The sequence below is a fragment of the Rana temporaria genome, chromosome 3 (genome assembly GCF_905171775.1).
Source record: "Rana temporaria chromosome 3, aRanTem1.1, whole genome shotgun sequence".
NCBI classification, from domain to species: Eukaryota; Metazoa; Chordata; class Amphibia; order Anura; family Ranidae; genus Rana; species Rana temporaria.
In genome coordinates this window covers 143,210,365-143,230,503 of record NC_053491.1, presented here as the reverse complement: position 1 = coordinate 143,230,503, position 20,139 = coordinate 143,210,365, and the positions used below count along the sequence as shown (strand labels likewise).

The window sequence follows — 20,139 nt, the reverse complement described above, 5'->3', positions numbered from 1 at the left end:
AAACTCAGACAAATGTGGATGGTAATGTAGCGCTACGTGTGAGCCAAAAGGCAATGTCGGTGGCTAATGAACATCTGGTCTTCCTGCCCTTTACTGGGTTGACGACATCTGACTGCCTAGGAGGCAGACTCCATTTCCTTCTGGACTTCCGGTGACATCTCTGTGGGACATTCCAAGCTCAATCGATCCACTGTCTTACGGCATTTGGGTCCAATGGTTGTGGTAAGCGCATATGTATTCCACCTCATATTTAAAGATGTCTGTTGGGAAGTCCCTCACCATCTCATGACATCTTCATCGTTTTATGGATACTACATTACAGTTTTGTTTATATTGTTCACTTTATTGATTTGGATTTCACATTTTGTTGTGGTGCAATTTTTGCCATTACATCCTTTGTGTCACAATATATGGTCACACCCCATTAGGTGTATACATTCATTGCCTTTTGGCTCACACGTAGCGCTACATTACCATCCACAGTAATTTTTATTGTGACTGCGACACTGCGGCAGGCACATTGGACACTTTTGACACTATTTTGGGACCATTGTCATTTATACAGTGATCAGTGCTATAAAAATGCACTGATTACTGTGTAAATGGCACTGGCAGGGAAGAGGTTAAATACTAGGGGGTAATCAAGGGGTTAAATGTGTCCTAGGGATTGATTATAACTGTAGGGGGATGTTCTCTCAACAACGTGATAGAGATCACTGCTCCCGATGACAGGGATCAGTAGATTCAGGGAAAAGCCTTGTTTAAATAGGTATCTCCCCATTCTGCCTCTCCGTGCCACGATTACGGGACACGTGGGCACGGTCACGAAGTATGCGGCAGCGGCGCGTGCCCACTAGCCTGCAAATTAAAGGGGACATACAGGTATGTCCATTTGCCCACCGCTGTCATTCTGCTGATGTATATCAGTGTACGGCAGTAGGCAACTGGTTATGCTATATCAAACTACAAAAAATACAACATTGTTGATGGGACTTTGAAGGTACCGCTAAAGTTTTCTAACACAAACAAGTATATAAAATCTTTGTACTTTTTATTTTAGTTACTTAGAATTGATCTCTTGATCCTTAAAAAAAAATATTTTGGCTATTTGGTGAAAAATTTAGATAACACCACAAATTATACTGTAGGTTTTACAGCACATACAATTAAAACTTCACAGTATCCCCTGTTACCCTTAACCTTCCCCATTTCACATTCATTGCTATTGACCTTTAAAAGTTAAAGTCTAGTTATCTTGCAAGCTTATCAAGGGGTGGAGTCCTTACAGCTATACGACATAGAAATAGCGTGTATCTTAAAAGTTCGATCAGCAATTTTGTATCATCTGCAATACAATGCAGAGGTTTTCACATTGCACACGTTTTCTTCAGCCCTAAACCACATTTAGGGTTGAAAATGTTTTTATTGATATCATAAACAGCATAACAATGACATGACTGATATATCAAGTAAAAATGGCTATCGACTACAGCGGTGCCCATGCGATAAATCAGCATAAACATAGATAAATACATATTATATCAAACAATGAATAATCCAGGGAGAGAAGGAAAAGAAAAAAGAAGGATAGAAAAATAAAAGATTTGGAGAGGAGGGGGAAAGGAGAAGGGGAATCTGCTGGGAAAGTATAAGACAGTAGCATAACTTATGAGGATCATCATCATACAGGGAGAAGAAATCAAGTCAGAGGTTTCACTGAGCTCAGGGGGCAGGGAGCATGTCAGCCAGAGTATCCATCCGATGATGAGAAGCGCAGCCAAACAGACCACAGGACCTTATGTTTATCACCCTAAACCACATTTAGACCTATAAATACATTTACCAAAATCTTCATAGTAAAGTTTTACTCAGATGTACCAGAAATATAACATTTTCAGAAAAACTCAACTCCAAAGATCCTTTGTTAAACGTAGGTTTGGTTTGTTGTAACTTCTTGCCTTCTTGTTCTTCTAATAAAACTTCTTCTTATTTTCTGTTGTTTTTGATTATTAGAATCTTTTATGACATTTATTAACAAAGCAATTTTTTTTTACTGTTCAAACAAAGGAACACAACCATCACCATCATCTCAAGCAGGTACTCAATCATTTATGCACAAATAAATCTTAATTTTATTGCCATTCATGCCATCTTCATTCTTCTACATGGCCAGGGTCCAGTTTAGCTAAAGCGTAAACAGGCTGTTTATAGAAAGATCGTACCTTCACCATTAAAAAGTAAATTACATTTATTTTCAAATTTCTGTTCCATTCTTTACTTACCTCCATTTGATTCTATGACAACTTTTTGCACAGGTGTGGACACAGATCAGAAAAAGTGAAGCAGATGTATACAAATGTGTTTTTAGAATATCCCTTCTGGCATTTCTAGTGGCCACAATAATACAATATTTATTCAAAAGAGAAATAGCCTATAGCATTAGAAACATTATAACTAGGGTTGTCCCGATACCACTTTTTTGAGACCGAGTACAAGTACCGATACTTTAACGATACTTTTTTTAATGTCATGTGACAATGGTAGTATTTTATTTATTTTTTTACCATTTTATTTTTTTACGTTCTTTGTTTTATTTTTTGGGGGGGGGGTGAGTGGATTGTCGGTGTGTGATTTTTTATTTACATTTTAATTATTTTAAAAAAAGATATTACTTGTAATTTTTTTTCTTTTTGATCAGCCCCGTTGGGGGGTCTTTGGTGAGATATCAGGGTTCTTAACAGACTCCTGACATCTCCCCTTACAGACAGAGAAAGGGACTAAGTATTCCCCAGTCTCTTTCTCTGCAGTCTCAGCTAAAATGAATGGAGAGAGGCTCCTCTCCATTCATAAACTGAAGCATCGTAAACACAGGTTACGATGCTCAGTTATGTGAATGGACAGAGTCAGTGATCACTGACTCTGTTCATTCGGAAAAGGTAGGAGCCGGATTTAACGGCTCATATCTCTGCTCTCCATCCTGACAGATCAAGGGGGTGGAGCAGGACGGAGGGGGGAGAGCAGCATGGAGGGGGACAGCACGGAGCACGAAGGGGGTCAGCCCGGAGGACTGAGAGAGACAGCATGAAGGGGGACAGCACAGAGGGGGACAGCACAGAGCATGGAGGAGGACAGCACGGAGGGGGACAGCATGGAGCACGGAGGGGGACAACATGGAGCACAGAGCACAGAGGGGGACAGCACAGAGCACGGAGGGGGACAGCACAGAGCACGGAGGGGGACAGCACAGAGCACGGAGGGGGACAGCACAGAGCACGGAGGGGGACAGCACGGAGGACGGAGGGGGACAGCACAGAGGACGGTGGGCTTTTTTATCAGCCCTATTGGGGGGTCTTTGGTGAGATATCAGGTGTCTTAACATACCCCTGACATCTCCCCTTTGAGACAGAGAAAGTGACTAAGGTCACAGATTCCCCAGTCCCTTTTTCTACAACCTCAGCTAAAATGAATGGAGAGAGGCTCCTCTCCATTCATAAAGTGAGGCATCGTAAACACAGGTTAGGGAAAAAGTAGGAGCCGGATTCAGCAGCTCCTACCTCCGCTCTCCATCCTGACAGATCGAGGGGGTGGAGTAGCACGGAGGGGGAGAGCAGCATGGAGGGGGACAGCACGGAGCATGGAGGGGGACAGCACGTAGCACGGAGGGGGACAGCACGTAGCACGGAGGGGGACAGCACGGAGGGGGACAGCACGGAGGGGGACAGCACGGAGCACAGAGGGGGACAGCACGGAGCACGGAGGGGGAAAGCACGGAGCACGGAGGGGGACAGCATGGACCACGGAGGGGGACAGCACGTAGCACAGAGGGGGACAGCACATAGCACAGAGGGGGACAGCACGTAGCACAGAGGGGGACAGCATGGAGGACGGAGGGGGAGAGCATGGAGGGGGATAGCACAGAGGATGGAGGGGCACAGCACGTAGGGGGACAGCACGGAGCACGGAGGGGTGCAGCACGGAGGGGTGCAGCACGGAGGGGTGCAGCACGGAGCACAGAGGGGTACAGCACAGAGCACGAAGGGGGACAACACGAAGCACGAAGGGGGACAACATGGAGCACGGAGGGGGACAGCACAGAGGACATAGGGGGACAGCAGCATGGAGGGGGACAGCACGGGGACAGTCAGCAGTGATCGTTGCAGCTTTGGGGGGAGTTACAAGCACCGATCACCACTGTATAACTTTAAAGCAGCTGAACTCCCCTGCCGCACCGATCACCCTGACTGCCCAGGTATCGGGTGAAGCATCGGAGCATTTCCCCGAGTACAAGTACTTGGGGAAATGCTCAGTATCGGTACCAATACTAGTATCATATGTTCCCACTTCAAAAGCCAGGAGTTTTAGGTACTATGGGCCAGATTCACAGCCGAGATACGACGGAGTATCTCAGATACTCCGTCGTATCTCAGATACTCCGTCGTATCTCAGATACTCCGTCGTATCTCAGATACTCCGTCGTATCTCAGATACTCCGTCGTATCTCAGATACTCCGTCGTATCTCAGATACTCCGTCGTATCTCTCAGAGTATCTATGCGACTGATTCATAGAATCAGTTACGCATAGATATCCCTAAGATCCGACAGGTGTAATTGTTTTACACTGTCGGATCTTAGGATGCAGTACCGCGGCCGCCGCTGGGGGGAGTTCGCGTCGTAAACCAGCGTCGGGTATGCAAATTAGGAGTTACGGCGATCCCCAACGGTTTTTCGCGTTTGCTACGTCGCTGCTAGTCTAGTTTCCCGTCGCAAAGTTAGTCATCGTTTTGGGTGCCTTAACTTTACACAGCACACGTATGTGCTGTATAAAGTATGGCCGTCGTTCCCGCGTCGAAATTTAAAAATTCACGTCGTTTGCGTAAGACGTCCGGGAATACGGAAGTACGCTACACACGTCGCCGTTCGAAAAAAGTACGTCACTTCGCGCAAAGCACGGCGGGAATTTCGAAACGGAGCATGCGCAGTAGGTCAGGCGCGGGAGCACGCCTAATTTAAATGGCACAAGCCCATTTAAATTACTCGGGCTTACGCCGGAGGCGTAGGTTTTCATTGCAAGTGCTCTGTGAATCAGGCACTTGCGATGAAAACTTGCGGCGGTGTAATGTATCTACGATACGTTACGCCGCCGCACTTCTACCTGAATCTGGCCCACTATCTTCATGCTTTTTTTGTTCTTTAAAGTGTATTCTTTTTTCCCTAGAACTCATTCATTTATGAACATATAAATCAGTTTTTCCTGACATCCCCCTTAATTTACACTAACATGCTAAATCCCCAATCCTCCTATTTATTCAGTTAAGACTACAAAACAATACATTGAACACAGCCTTCCCAGAAACAGTGTTTCTTTTTTTCCTGCAATCAGAAGATATCTTCTCACCTTGCTGTAGTAAAGTTAAAGTTGACTGCAGGAGTCTTGGATGTCCCAACGGATGACATCTAAGTAGAATATTTATGGAGGTACCCTTTTTTATGATGCAGGTGAGATGCCCTGCTAAATGAATGGTGCATGTAGGAAATACTCTTGAGCTCAGTAAAGCAGATAGTGCACAGGTGCAGCCTGATTATGGTTCCTAGGTTGAGCAGTTGAGCTAGAGTGGCCTGTCATGTGATTGCCCAGAACTCTATTTAAAGCTCACTGACACTGTGTCCAGCAGTGGAGCACAGTTGACAGCCTTTAGTATTTTTACAGTGCCCCCCCCCCCCCCCCATGCAAGGTTATCCTTTTTTGTTTTATCAAAATCCTAAGCATCTACAAATGGCAAATGTTGGAGATGTCCTAGGCAGGCTATAGTGGGTAGATCCCTGTTTGAAAACTGCCTGATGAAAGCAGCCAGAGAAAGGGATGCAGACAGAGAGTTTGTTATTTTCATCAAGCAGATTGTAGGCAACACTTTTCAGAAATTAATTTTAAACTCAACACCTCCTCCTCCATTGACATTGCGGAGAAAGCTTTCCAATGGGGGGGTCACCACAGCCTGCCCAAAAGCAGCATAAACACCTAAAAGCAGTCTCTATCTTCGGAAGGAAGGATCTGGTGTGGGATGAGTCGGGGAAAGTTGACAGAAAAACTTCCATACAGAATAGCCTGGCAAAATGGTATCTTTTTTTTTATTGAAGATAAGGTCAAGCACCTCCACTAGTGTATTCTTCTTTGATGCATCTTGCTAAGCATGCCATCCCCCATTGGAGGAGACGGTATCACTCCAGGATACCATAGGCTGCAGCATTGTTTTTGATCTTGAAAAGGTCTATCCACTCAGGTAATGACAGGGAAGACATAGTGACTGCAATAAAAATGCTGACATTTTCCTCAGATTTATAGGTGAGGTGGCAAGCAATATCCTTTGTGCCTCTTCTTCTGTTATACTCAGTCCTTTTTGAGGTCAGTTGATCCTCACTGCTAAACTTGATAAAGCCCACAGGTGAAAAATAAGGTCTTATTCCACAAAACAATCCCATTTAGATTAGAAGGTTTCCATCCCACTGACCTCCTCTAGAATGCTATAGAGACTCTTAGGCCGCGTACACACGATCGGTTAGTCCAATGAGAACGGTCTGATGGACCGTTTTCATTGGTCCAAACCGATCGTGTGTGGGCGCCATCAGTTATTTATCCATTGGTTAAAAAAAAGCCAACTTGTTTTAAATTTAACCGATGGATTACTAACCGATAGAAAAAAAACGATCGTTTGTAGGCACGCCCGTCGGTTAAAAATCCACGCATGCTCAGAATCAAGTCGATGCATGCTTGGAAGCATTGAACTTCGTTTTTTTCAGCACGTCGTTGTGTTTTACGTCACCGCATTCTGACACGATCGTTTTTTTAACTGATGGTGTATAGGCACGACTGACCATCAGTCAGCTTCATCGGTTAACCGGTGAAAACGTTCCATCATACCGTTTTCATCGGATGGACCGATCGTGTGTACAGGGCTTTAGAGTCCCCATTTTGGGAAAGAGTTCATGTGAACTTATTTTCAAGAGAATAAAATCTTCCCCTTTGGGTGAACAGGAAAAGCAGCAGTCATCTTTAGGACACATCTGCCGTGTCTTGTTCTTTGGGGGCCAACTTGTTCCAGTTCTGGGGTGAGACATTCTCAGAGCCATGGGTGAGCAGGACAGTCCCCCGGAGCAATGCATGGCAATTACCCCATTCACTGAAAGACAGGTTCATTGCCACAAAGATGCCATTCTACAAAGAAAAGTATTTTTGCATGGTATATGCTTTTGACTACCCTAACAAATTTTTCCCAGGAGAATATTCCATAATTGGTCTGATCTTGTCATTTTGGCCAAGATGCCCATGTTTCCCAACTCACCATCAAGCAGCTAATCCAATTGCCAAGGATTCCAGACTTGCTCTTTTGAGGCGTCATTGTTCATTATTGTGCTACCTAGCAGCGTATCTAACACTTAGTAACAAATAACACAAATAATTAATACTTATGTGCAATATTAGCAAGTGTATGTAAATAGAAGTGCTAATAAAGTGCCAAAATATAAGAGATCATAGAAGCAAAAAGTCCAAACATATTTCAAGTGAATACAATCTTCATGCAATTGTGATATAAGTGTCCAAAGTATATATCCCGGAAATCCAAGACATGCAGCCCAAAAAAAATATATATATACTGTCCACAGAATAAAGCTTAAAGTGCAGTGCTCCAAAAGGAAATCCAAAAAAACGTGCTCCACTCCAAATGACCAGTAGTACCAGCCTCTCACCTCTAGGAGGCTTATAATAAGCCTTATGAATATCCACTGGCCACAGCTTCACTTCCCCAAAAAACAGTAAACAGTGTTTACTATGTTTTAATAAAAGTGGTCTACGTTTTTACACATTGTGAGCATTATTCCTCCTTGCATGAACTCTGTGGAAACCATTGATCTGTGGAAAGAGGAAGTGGAAATGACATGCTGCTGTTATAATTTGCAAGTGAAAGTGATCTGCAGATATACTGGGGAAGTGAAGCTGTGGCCAGTGGATATTCATAAGGCATTTTATAAGCCTCCTAGAGGTGAGAGGCTGGTACTACGGGTCATTTGGAGTGGAGCACGTTTTTTTGGATTTCCTTTTGGAGCACTGCACTTTAAGCTTTATTCTGTGGACAGTATATATATATTTTTTTGGGCTGCATGTCTTGGATTTCTGGGATATATACTTTGGACACTTATATCACCATTGCATGAAGATTGCATTCACTTGAAATATGTTTGGACTTTTTGCTTTTATGATCTCTTATATTTTGGCACTTTATTAGCACTTCTATTTACATGCACTTGCTAATATTGCACATAAGTATTAATTATGTGTGTTATTTGTTACTAAGTGTTTGATACGCTGCTAGTTAGCACATTGCACTTTACTGTTTATTTTTTATTTGGTAAGCGCCCCAACACCCCCCATTACTCAATTAATTCCAATGTGTGAACATTATTTAGTTGTGGCTGCTGCCTAGTCTTCACATTATAAATTGGTTTATTCACTTTATTGGTGGATTTATATATATTTTTTTTAGATTCATTTTTTTCTATTAGTGTGGTTTGCGCATCAGTTCCCCCATTGCTCATTGTTCATTATTGTCAGGTTAAGGCTAGTGGCTTGGCTATGTAAAAGGCGAAGCTAGCACAGTAAGGCATTACAGAAGACTTAGAGACTATGCTAAAAGAAAGAAAACCAGGTAAAAATCACAACTTGTACTGGCATTTCTACATGTTGTGCTAAACAGGGGCCTCAGTTTGAGTTCTTTCAAAGTGCAGGTACCTGTTCTAGCTGCACTTACTAAAGTAAAATGGAATTACAACCCTTTATTGGTTTAGTTCCTAAAAGCAGCACACTGCATCAGACCCCCCAGAAGAACTCCCAAAGCGGGGTTTACCTGTGGTGCTGGGCTGTCTCATGTAGGCACCCTTTGAGCTCTTCTAGACTTTCAGTCTTTGGCTGTTGTCTTTAAAAAGTGTTTTTCTAATTGCAATACCCTCAGCCTCCAGAGTATCTTAATTTGCATGCCTACAGTTGGGTTCACACTTGTACGACAAACGCTCTGACTTTGGGAGCTCATGTCGCATGACATGAGAAAATCAATGTTTCCCTATAGGAGCCACCTTAACTGGTCTGACACAAGTCGGTCTGGCTTTGAAAATGCTCCCTGTACTACTTTGTTCCAATTTTGTTCCAACTTTGATCCTACTTCAGCCCATTGAATATCACTGAAGTCGGATCAAAGTCGGATCCTTGTCCTAACCATCCGACTTGTAACATCCGACATGATGATTACAGCAGCAGTAAAAGGAATTTATGTCACACTGGGATTGTTTTGATTGGTCAAAGGACAAGTCGTACTATTTCAAAGTCTGAGCAAAATCTTATCTTGTTCATTCGAGTCAGATGGAAGTAGGACAGAAGTAGGATCGATGTAGGACCTATGTAGCAGGGCAAAGTAGGATGACAGTCATACAACAGTTGTGTCGTACCAGTGTGAACCCAGATAACAGCAGCAGTTACGACACAACTATTGTACGACTGTCATCCTACTTTGCCCTGCAACATCGGTCCTACTTTGGTCCTACTTCCACCCAAGTTAAATGAACAAGATAAGATTTTGCTCCGATTTTGAGATAGTACGACTTGTCCTTTGACCAATCAAAACAATCCCAGTGTGACAAAAATTAGTTTTTACTGCTGCTGTATCACCATGTTGGATGTCACACGTTGGATGGTTAGGACAAGGATCCTACTTCAATGATATTCAATGGGCTGAATTAGGATCAAAGTCAGACCAAAGTAGTGCAGGGAGCATATTCAAAGTCGGACCGACTTGTGTTGGACCAGTTAAGACAACTCTCATAGGGAAACATTGATTTGCACACGTCATGCAACATGAGCTTCCAATGTCGGAGCGTTTGTTGTACCAGTGTGAAACCAGCCTAAAAGAAATTTATGTCACTTAATTGGTCAAAGGACAAGTCATACTATCTCAAAGTCAGAGCAAAATCGTATCTTGTTCATTTAGGCTGGGTTCACACTGTTATGGCACGACAGTCGTACCACTTTGGATCCGACTTTGCCCTGCGACTTAAAGTCCAACATCCATCTGACTTCAATGAACAGGGATCCAACTTTGATTCCCCGACAATACCAGACACTGTGTCTGGTATGAATCTTTAGGGGGAGCTCCAGCCAAATAAAAACAAAAAATGGCATGGGTTCCCCCAAAATCCATACCAGACCCTTATCCGAGCACGCAGCCTGGCAGGTCAGGAAAAGGGAAGGGATGAGCGAGCGCTCCCCCCTCCTGAACCATACCAGGCTGCATGCCCTCAACTTGGGGGGGCAGGTGCTTTGGTTTTTATTTGTTGTTGGGGTCTGCGGGCAGGGGCCTTATTGGAATATGGAAGCCCCCTTTAACAATGGGCCCCCCAGATCCTGGCCCCCAACCTATGTGAATGAGTACTACCCATTTACCTGAAAAAAGTGTCAAAAATAAAACACTGTTCCATTCGGGCTATAAATCGGCGTAATTTCCTATCCGACGTGGGACGAGGCACGTCCCCTTTATTATTTTTCTTAGCGATCGAACCTCTAGCTGTATCAATTCGATCTCATCCTGATATACGTGGCATTTGTTGTGGGCAAGGGGAGTATAAATGTTCCCTGTTTGCCGATGACATTCTTATGTATGTCACAAATCCTCAATCAACCTTACCCAATCTTTTGACCCTGTTTCATCGGTTTTCTCGGATCTCAGAGCTCTCCTTAAATACCCAAAAGACGACGGCCCTTTATATTTCTTTACCCACCTCGACGGTCTCGACCTTACGAACTCTATATAATTTCCAATGGGCGCAAAATTCATTGCCATACCTAGGTGTCCATCTGACACCCTCGATTGATACTCTTTATCGGGCCAATTATCCCCCACTTTTTAGTTGACTCCGGGAAGATCTTCGGCGATGGACAGATTATCCCTTGTCCTGGTTTGGTAGAATCAATTCTATTAGGATGACGTTTTTACCTAAGTTACTTTATTATTTTAGGACTTTGCCAATTGCGGTTCCGAGGGGAGATTTACAGCGATTACAATCAGATGTTCTTAGTTTTGTCTGGAACAATAAGAAACCACGAATGAATAAAATGACACTGTGTGCCTCGAAACAGTCTGGTGGGCTTGGCCTCCCTAATTTGCAGGCTTATTATCAGGCGGCACAAATAACCCAGCTTTCCTACACAACGGCTAAAGGCTCTACACCCCTTTGGGTCTCTATTGAGGCCCTTTCGTGCCACCCCTTTGCTATAGGCTCTTTAATGTGGCTTCCTGGTCATCTTCGCCCTCCGATCTTGTGTCCTACCCTGTCCCATTCGCTTGCGGTCTGGGACGGAGTACGACATCGCAAACCTCTGTCTTCCCCACATACTCCATTAGCTCCCATTTTTTTTAACCCTGAATTTTCTCCCGGAATGACTCAAATGCTGTTCCTGTGGTGGCTGAACAAGGGGCTTCTTAGGATAGGAGACTATCTTGTTGGGGATCAACCGCATTCGTTGCAATATCTTACGGATACATTTCAGATGCCCTCTAGCGAGCTATTTAGATATAATCAGATTATTTCTTTTATACGATCTAAAATTAACCGGTTGGATGGACCCTTGGTTCTTACAAATTTTGAATTATCTTGTCAAACAAAGGGTCTACTACGGGGAAGCATATCTACAATATACGCTATCCTTACTGACCCGAATGCCAAGCTCCCTTACATGAAACAGTGGGAACGGGATTTAAATACCACGTTGGAATTATCAGACTGGCAAGATGTTGCCTTTGCTTTATCAAAAATTTCGATTAATACTACATTAATTGAAGCAAATTATAAAACACTTCTACGATGGTATTTGGTCCCGACCAGAGTCGCTAGGATGCACCCGTCCGCATCGCCCCATTGCTTCAGACGTTGTGGACAGATGGGTACAATGCTTCATGTTTGGTGGCAATGCCCCGTGGTCACTAGATTTTGGATTCGTATATTTAATCTAATTTACTCGGTAACGGGGGTTAATATACGTCGATCCCCGCAATCAGCGTTTTTTCATAAGTTACCTGATGAGGTTCCCAAGAAATCGACGAAACTAATCACATATATGTTTTTGGCGGCTAGAATAACCATTGCTAAATATTGGAAGCAGTCGATGGTTCCCCTTGATTATGTGAAGAACAAACTTAATTGGATCATGGTTAACGACAGACTCACCTGTATCCTTCGAAATTCTACTAAGAAATTCGATATAACGTGGGATCCATGGATACGTTACTTATCTCCACCTTAAAGTGCTTCCGGTTGACCCTCTTCTCTTCTTCTTCTCTTCTCTTCTTCTCTCTTTTTCTTTTCTTTCCTTTTCTCTTTTTTCTTAAAACAATATTTAATGTTGAATTGGTTATTGTTGTCATTGTCGCTAACTATGGGATGCTTTGGTGGAATTTCTATTTCCACGTTGACATAAGGCTGGTAGAAGTTTACGGAGGGGTTCCTTTTTTCTCTCCCCTTTCCTGCCCTTCCCTACCCTTCCTTATCCTTCTCTATCCATCCCTACTGTTCCTAATCCCCCCTCCTTTTTCTTCCCTTCTTTCTTCCCCTCTTCCTCCCCTGTTCTTTATATTATACATCTTTCTTCATGTGAGAATCATTCTTAAGATTATGGGTTAATATGGCTTCCTGGGACAACCACTAGTTGGACCCTAGGGAGTTAAGAATATAACTCATTAGCGTTACTCTTATTTTATTTTTTATTTCAAGTTTCTTTTGCCATTCAATGAATACTTTAAAATCTGAAGAGGGGAAGGATACGGTAAAAAGGGGACATTGTGTTTTTTTTCCTTGACTATTCGTATGTCATATGGTTATGTTAACGGACTTTTCCGCTAATTGCATTTTGTGTTGAGTCTCTTTTTTATCTATAGGCTTTATATCTACGTTTATTTGTATGAGTACTATAATCTGACAATAGCTCGATTGTTACTTTACTCTTTGTCATTTGTGCCTTGTACAACATTGCTTATTTTCAATAAAAATATTGAAAAGTAAAAATAAAACACTGCACACAGGGTGTTAAAGTAATTTATTTAGGCAGCTCCGGGGGTCTCTTCTACCCACAATCTACTGGATCCATTACAATCAGGCTTCCGTCCCGGACACGGGACAGAAACGGCCTTACTCAAAATATGGGACGATGCCCTCGAGGCCGCAGACGAAGGAGAATCTTGTCTCCTGGTTCTGCTGGACCTAAGCGCAGCCTTTGACACGGTAGACCACAAACTGTTACTGATGCGACTAGCCAAGGTAGCAGAAGTCGCAGAAGGTGATTTACCATGGTTTTCTTCCTTTCTTGAAAACCGATCACAAACAGTTAAATTGGGTTCTTTCACGTCGGAAAAGCGCACGGTGTCATGTGGAGTCCCCCAAGGATCCCCCCTGTCACCGGTGCTTTTCAACATCTATCTTCGCCCTCTCTTTGATATTATCAGTAGCCAAGAACTACTCTATCACTCTTATGCAGACGATACGCAACTGTATTTTCGCATGTGCAACAAAAAGGATCATCATCCCAGTTTAGAGAAATGTCTCTCTTTGATAGAAAACTGGATGACAAAGAGTTATCTTAAACTCAACAGTTCAAAAACAGAACTCCTTATGGTTTACGCCAGCCGAAAGAGTCAACTGGCAACAACCTGGACACCCCCGCCCATTCTGGGCCAAATCATCACCCCTAGCTCCAAAGTCAAAAGTCTCGGGGTCATCTTCGACACCTTCATGACAATGGACGCACAAATAGGGTCAGTAGTCAGCGGAGCGCACCATCTGTTGCGCCTACTACGCAGACTTATTCCATTTATCCCCAAAGAAGACGTAGCAGTCGTGGTGGGAACAATCGTGAATTCCAGACTGGACTATGCTAACGCCCTGTACCTCGGACTCCCAAAGTACCAAATCTCCCGTCTGCAAGTCGTTCAGAATACGGCCGCCAGACTGGTGACTGGGGAAAAAAAATGGGAATCAATCTCACCTTCGTTGGGAACCCTTCACTGGCTGCCAGTAAAAGACAGAATTGCATTTAAAGCACTCTGTCTGACACATAAGTGCATCCATGGGAAGGCTCCGCAATATCTTTGCGACAAGATAGAACCTCACAATTCGAATTGCGTTCTGCGATCCACCGACCAAAATCTGGTCAGGGTACCAAAAAGCAAATACAAGTCCAAAGGAGAAAGAAGGTTTGCTTTTCAGGGTCCTAGACTATGGAACGCTTTACCAACCAGCATTCGGTTGGAGGAAAACCACCTGACTTTCAGAAGACAGATCAAAACTCTGCTCTTTTGATGTCATGAGACACGAACAACTAGCGCCCAGAAGCGATTCAGTTCGCATGCGCCGCGCTTTATACGTTTTTCATTCATTCATTCATTCATTCATTCTTCCGACTTCCGGGTCTTCTCCATTTTCCGCTGATGTCTTCTAGCCCTTTTCCGTTCTTCTCCCTCTGTCGGGCCTTCTCCACTATCTTCTCGCTCTTTTGCTGGGTCTTCTCCGTTGTCTTCTCCCTCTGTTGTTTTCTTCTGAAGTTGTCGCTCTCCCCCGCTCTAATGTCGGGTGCTCGGTGTGCCACTACTTGTATTGGCATGGGGCAGGGTCACAAGAGGCCCGTTCCTTATGACATCACTGTCCATCATGCCCCGGGAGGTGATGTCATGCGGGGTGGGGCCTCCAGATGACGTCACCCTGGTGACCCCACCCCATGCCAACATAAGTAGTGGCACACCGAGCACCCAGCATAAGAGCAGGAGAGAGCGTGGATGTCAACATTGGAAGAAGAACAGGGCTACAGGCAGACAACTACACAGACAGTCTGCAGCATCCTGACACTGCACTCATGATCTGCCGATGGTGGAAGCAATGCTTTATCGGCTGCTTAAAAATGTTTACTTTTTTTTCCTGCAAAAATGAAATGTATTAAATAAAGTTGAACTTATCCTTTAACCAGCAGAAGTCAGCTTTATTTTGCTGCAATTTTTTAGCTATTTTCTTTGCCATCTCTCTTTTTTAATGTAGGACCCTCACTTGGCCCACCTGGTAAGAATTATGTTTTCACTGACAGTTCTTATTAGCTTCATTTGTATTTTATTTTACTTTCTATTATATGGTCTTCTAAACATTGGATTTCTGCAATATTTAACATGTTTTAACTCCCATGTTTTGTCTTGTTTATTTAGTACACACACGCAGCACACCAGCTAATCATTTTACTTTCACTGACAGTTTCTAATGTCTCGGCCCTTTGTAGTGTTTGTTGTTGGAGAGTGTAGATTAAAAAATATGTTTTATCTTTGTTTACAAAACTCCCCTAATGAGCTGAGGATGTTATAGCATTATATTTGTAAATAGTGCATTGAATGGAATTAAAAACCTATTTGAATTTTTCTGGGATTTTGTTTTTACAAGGTGTAACATGGGGACCATTAGAGCTAGTGGTAGATGCATTTTCAAGTGATTCACATCAGTCAGGAACTATATTTTAAGGGCCTGGCAGCCCATGTTTATTGAAAACAGCAAAACACCAAGCAAAAGTCCAACATATAATATCTCTCACACAATGGTTCTTCTCCAGTAACAATACATAATCAGAAAATGTTAGCCCACCTGGCTCTCTCTTTAACAGTACCTCTGCTCTTTATGCTGGCCACACAGAATACAGGTTCTTCAGTGTGGATGACTCACTATCCAGCTCCACTAGTGTTGACAGCTTCACACTAATGCATACAGCTACTCTGGCCTCAGTCCTCAGGCCATTTACTATCTCTTGCAGACAAACAGGCTCTGGCTGTCACCTGCAGCATCTCTGACTCCTGTCTCCCTTGTGTGGAGCAGTCTCCAACTGGGAGCCCTGAGGTATTCCTCTAATTCCTTAATTATATGGGCTGTGCTCACCTGAGCACACACCCTGCTGGTCCTTCACAAAACCTGGACACAGGGTTGGTGATTGCATCCCACCCAAGACACTATGGAATCTCCAAACTAGAGACCCCCACGCAGGAATACCAAAACCCAGAGAAAGCTGCGAAAGAGTTTACACATACACTATATTGTCAAAAGTATTGGGATGCCTGCCTTTACACGCACTTGAACTTTAATGGCAACCCAGCATAGGGTTTAATATAGAGTTGGAACAGGAAGGGGCCATCCTCAAACTGTTCCCACAAAATTGGGAGCAGGAAATTGTCCAAAGTGGCTTGGTATGCTGATGCCTCAAGAGTTTCCTTCACTGAAACTAAGGGGCCAAGCCAAACCCCTGAAAAACAACCCCGCCTCATAATTCCCCCTCCACCAAATGATTTGGACCAGTGGACAAAGCAAGGTCCATAAAGAGATGGATGAGAAAGTTTGAGTCCTGACCTCAACCTGATAACCTTTGGGATGAATTAGAGTGGAAACTGCGAGCCAGGCCTTTTTGTCCAACATCAGTGCCTAACCTCACAAATGCGCTTCTGGAAGAATGGTGCAACATTCCCATAGACACACTCCTTGTGGACAGCCTTCCCAGAAGAGTTGAAGCTGTTATAGCTGCAAAGGGTGGGCCAACTCAATATTGAACCCTACGGACTAAGACTGGGATGCCATTAAAGTTCATGTGCGTGTAAAAGTCCCAATACTTTTGACAATATAGTGTATATACACTGTATATATTTATTTTAATTTTATTGTATTTTTTTTCTAAATCATTTAATTATATTTGGTACTATTGTTGTTTTTTTCTGTTTTAGCATTTACCTTTGGAACTCCGTGTAAGTTGTTATGAATACTTTTTATGACTGTAGCACTTTAAAATTAGCAGATTTAAACGTGTTTGTTTTGAATTATAATGGATCTAAAAAATGTATCTTTATTTAGACTTTAATAAAATAAAAACAAAGCTTTGTCAAATCACTGCTGCACTGCGGTGCGGGTGTACCCATGACTTTTGTGTTGTTAATCCATGGTTTCCCATTGATTTTCTATTAGGTCACATGTTTTTGACATGTTTTCAGGGTGCATCCATGGTTTTCATGCGGTTAACCCATACTTTCCTATAGACTTTTTTATTAGGTCACTTGTTTATGGTACACTTCTTGTTGGTGCATTTTCAAAAAATGCGCCAAAAATGCACGATCCAATAGAAAGTCTATGGGGACTACAGGTTGTCTGCACAAAAACAGCGGGTACACCATGTAGTTTTGACATGCTCTACACACATCTACACAGTGGTTACAAATAGGGGAATATTTATAAAGCAGCAGGTGAATCTTCCTGGTGCATGTCTTATAAATGACAGGAACATTTGTGAATGTTTGGTGAATGTCACATTCACTGCATTATAGAAATAACCACCACATATTCCAGCACAGGATCACAATATACAGTATATGCAGAAAAATGTACAGTGCACTATTTATTTGATAAAGCAATAATAATAAATATAAATGATAATTTATTCGTGTTGTAACACTCATACTAGTATGACTGAGCAGTTGCTGATTGTACATACTCCTCTGCCCCATTCCAAATGCCTTTTAGCCCTGGTTCACACTGGGTACAATTTGGAACGATTTGAGATGCGATTTGACATGTCAAATCGCATCTCAAATCGGCGGCAATTGTCGGCAATGGCACTGTCCTAATCAGTGCGACGCCGCATCTGCGATTTCAAAAAGTAGTTCCTGTACTACTTTTTGCGATTTCGGGCCGCGATTTGCATTAAATTGCGGCCGAAATCGCGGCAAATCGCGGCCGCGAAATCGCGGTAAAATGCGCGATTTTACGGCCGCGATTTCGGCCGCAATTTAATGCAAATCGCGGCCCGAAATCGCAAAAAGTAGTACAGGAACTACTTTTTGAAATCGCAGATGCGGCGTCGCACTGATTAGGACAGTGCCATTGCCGACAATTGCCGCCGATTTGAGATGCGATTTGACATCTCAAATCGTTCCAAATCGTTCCAAATCGTACCCAGGGCTAACCAGGCATTTGAATTCGCAGCAGTGTGAACCTAGGCTCAGTCCAGGTTCACAAGGCGGGTTTGAAACCATGCAAGTTCAGCTGAATTAACACGATTTCAAACCGACAATGCAGCTCAACTTCAGGGGTGATTTGACATATGTGCGGGTTCCTGCACAGATGTCTATTCAAATCACCCCCAAAGTCACCAAAAGTAGTACAGGAACAACTTTTGGGAATTGGTGTGGTGCCGCAAAGTCGGCGTTGCACCAATTTGAACAGTGCCATTTCCGGCAATAGCCGCCTATTTGGTATAAGGTTTGACATGTCAAATCGCATGCCAAATTCGCCCAATGTAAACGTGGGCTAAATTAAATCACACTACTACAAAATGGCAGTGAACAAGAGAGAGTTGGAATAACACTGTCCTCTTGTTTAGCACTGAATAGTAGCAATCTGAGCCAGTTCTCAAAATTAAGTATGGGACTTTTTAAAACTCTAATGCCGCATACACACGATCGGAAATTCCGTCAAGAAAAACATGGATTTTTTGTGACTGAATGTTGGCTCAAACTTGTTTTGCATACACACGGTCACAAAATCTTGTCAGAAATTCCGACCGTCAAGAACAGGGTGACGTACAAGACGTACGACAAGCCGAGATCAATGAAGTTCAATAGGCAGTTCGGCTCTTCTGCTTGATTATGATGATGCGTGTTTTTTGCACGTCGGAATTGCATACAGACTAGCGGATTTTCCGTGAAAAAAAGAGAACCAGCTCTCAATCTTTTGTTGGCAGAAATTCCGACAGCAAAAGTCCGATGGAGCATATTTCCGACCAAAAGCTCACATCGAACTTTTCTTGTCGGAATTTCCGATCGTGTGTATGAGGCATAATAGGCTGTCATAACTCTCACTAATGGGGTCATGTAATTAATAAAGCGAGGAAGAGTTAGAAAAAGATTTTATTGCTTGGTGTCTTTCTGTCCTGTGATTACAAATATAACCTCTCATTTCTTGACCAGAATAGAAAGTGAGAGGAAATCTCTTCAATAAGGACACAGATAAGCATTAAAACCCTTTTCAAGTTTTTATTTCTACCAGAGCTATCAAGAAACTGCATGGAGTTGGACTTTTTAAGAAGAACTATAGACACAATGGGCCAAATCTTCAAAAGAGATACGCAGGCGGAACTGCTGTTCAGCCTGCGTATCTCTGTGCCTAACTTTGAAAACGATCCTCAAAAGGATTTTTCCAAAGTTAGGCAGAAGATCTGACATCTGTAAGACACTTACACTGTCAGATCTTAGGATGCAGTACCGCATCCGCCGCTGGGGGCATTTCTCATTGAAATGCCGCTTTGCGTATGCAAATGAGGACTTAAGCAGATCCACAAAGCTTTTAAGCATTGTGGTTTCTGCGTAAGTTCCGATTTGCTTGCGCAAAATTAGGGCTGGTTTTACAATGTGGAAAGTTAGTCCACCATGTAAAACCAGACCTTTTTTTCGATCGCTGCGTTTTTTTTTTAAATTTGAATTTTTTTTTCCGGCGCGTATTTTTTTTTTCACCCGTCGCAACTTTATTGTCCCGTCGCAATCCGCAAAGCCCGGCGTAAATTACGTTCGCACGCTGCACGTCGGGAAAATTACGTCACACGCATGCGCAGTACGGCCGGCGCAGGAGCGCGCCTCATTTAAATTGTAATCGCCCCCCGGAGAGGAGGACGGAGGCACTTAAGTTACACGGCGTGTAATTTCTAGGTAAGTGCTTTGAAGATCGGGCACTTAGGTAGAAATTTAACGCCTGTGTAACTTAACTGCTAAAAGTTAAGTTAGGCTACGTTTTTGGCCCAATTTTTTTTTCATTTTGGATAGAACAAGGGAGGGTTATAACCCCTTTAGGATTTGTTTCACCATCTGTGTGCCTTTGGAGACATTTCCTTTCACTTCCTGTCCCATAGCCAAAACAGGAAGTGAGAGGAAATCCCTGCAAATCCTTGGGGACCCCCAGGGGGCCAGAACTAGTGTCCCCATTGGAAGATTTCCCCAGTATTACTTTTCTGGGAACAACCCAAAATGTTGAATTTCCTTTACTTTCACTTT

At 43.2% G+C, this 20,139-nt stretch overlaps 1 protein-coding gene across 49 annotated transcripts in view; it reads left to right on the top strand.

Moving 5' to 3' along the window:
- LOC120931788 (mucin-19-like) overlaps positions 1 to 20,139 on the top strand; it is a 584,870-nt gene that overhangs the window by 523,530 nt on the left and 41,201 nt on the right. For 42 of the 49 annotated variants that reach the window (XM_040343605.1, XM_040343590.1, XM_040343599.1 and 39 more), the window contains 4 exons: positions 2,068 to 2,097; positions 15,119 to 15,139; positions 15,280 to 15,298; positions 16,826 to 16,848. In XM_040343605.1, coding sequence (XP_040199539.1) covers positions 2,068 to 2,097; positions 15,119 to 15,139; positions 15,280 to 15,298; positions 16,826 to 16,848 — 93 coding nt within the window. The remainder of the gene's footprint in view (positions 1 to 2,067; positions 2,098 to 15,118; positions 15,140 to 15,279; positions 15,299 to 16,825; positions 16,849 to 20,139) is intronic. The other 7 variants (XM_040343594.1, XM_040343572.1, XM_040343555.1 and 4 more) reach the window with 3 other exon arrangements.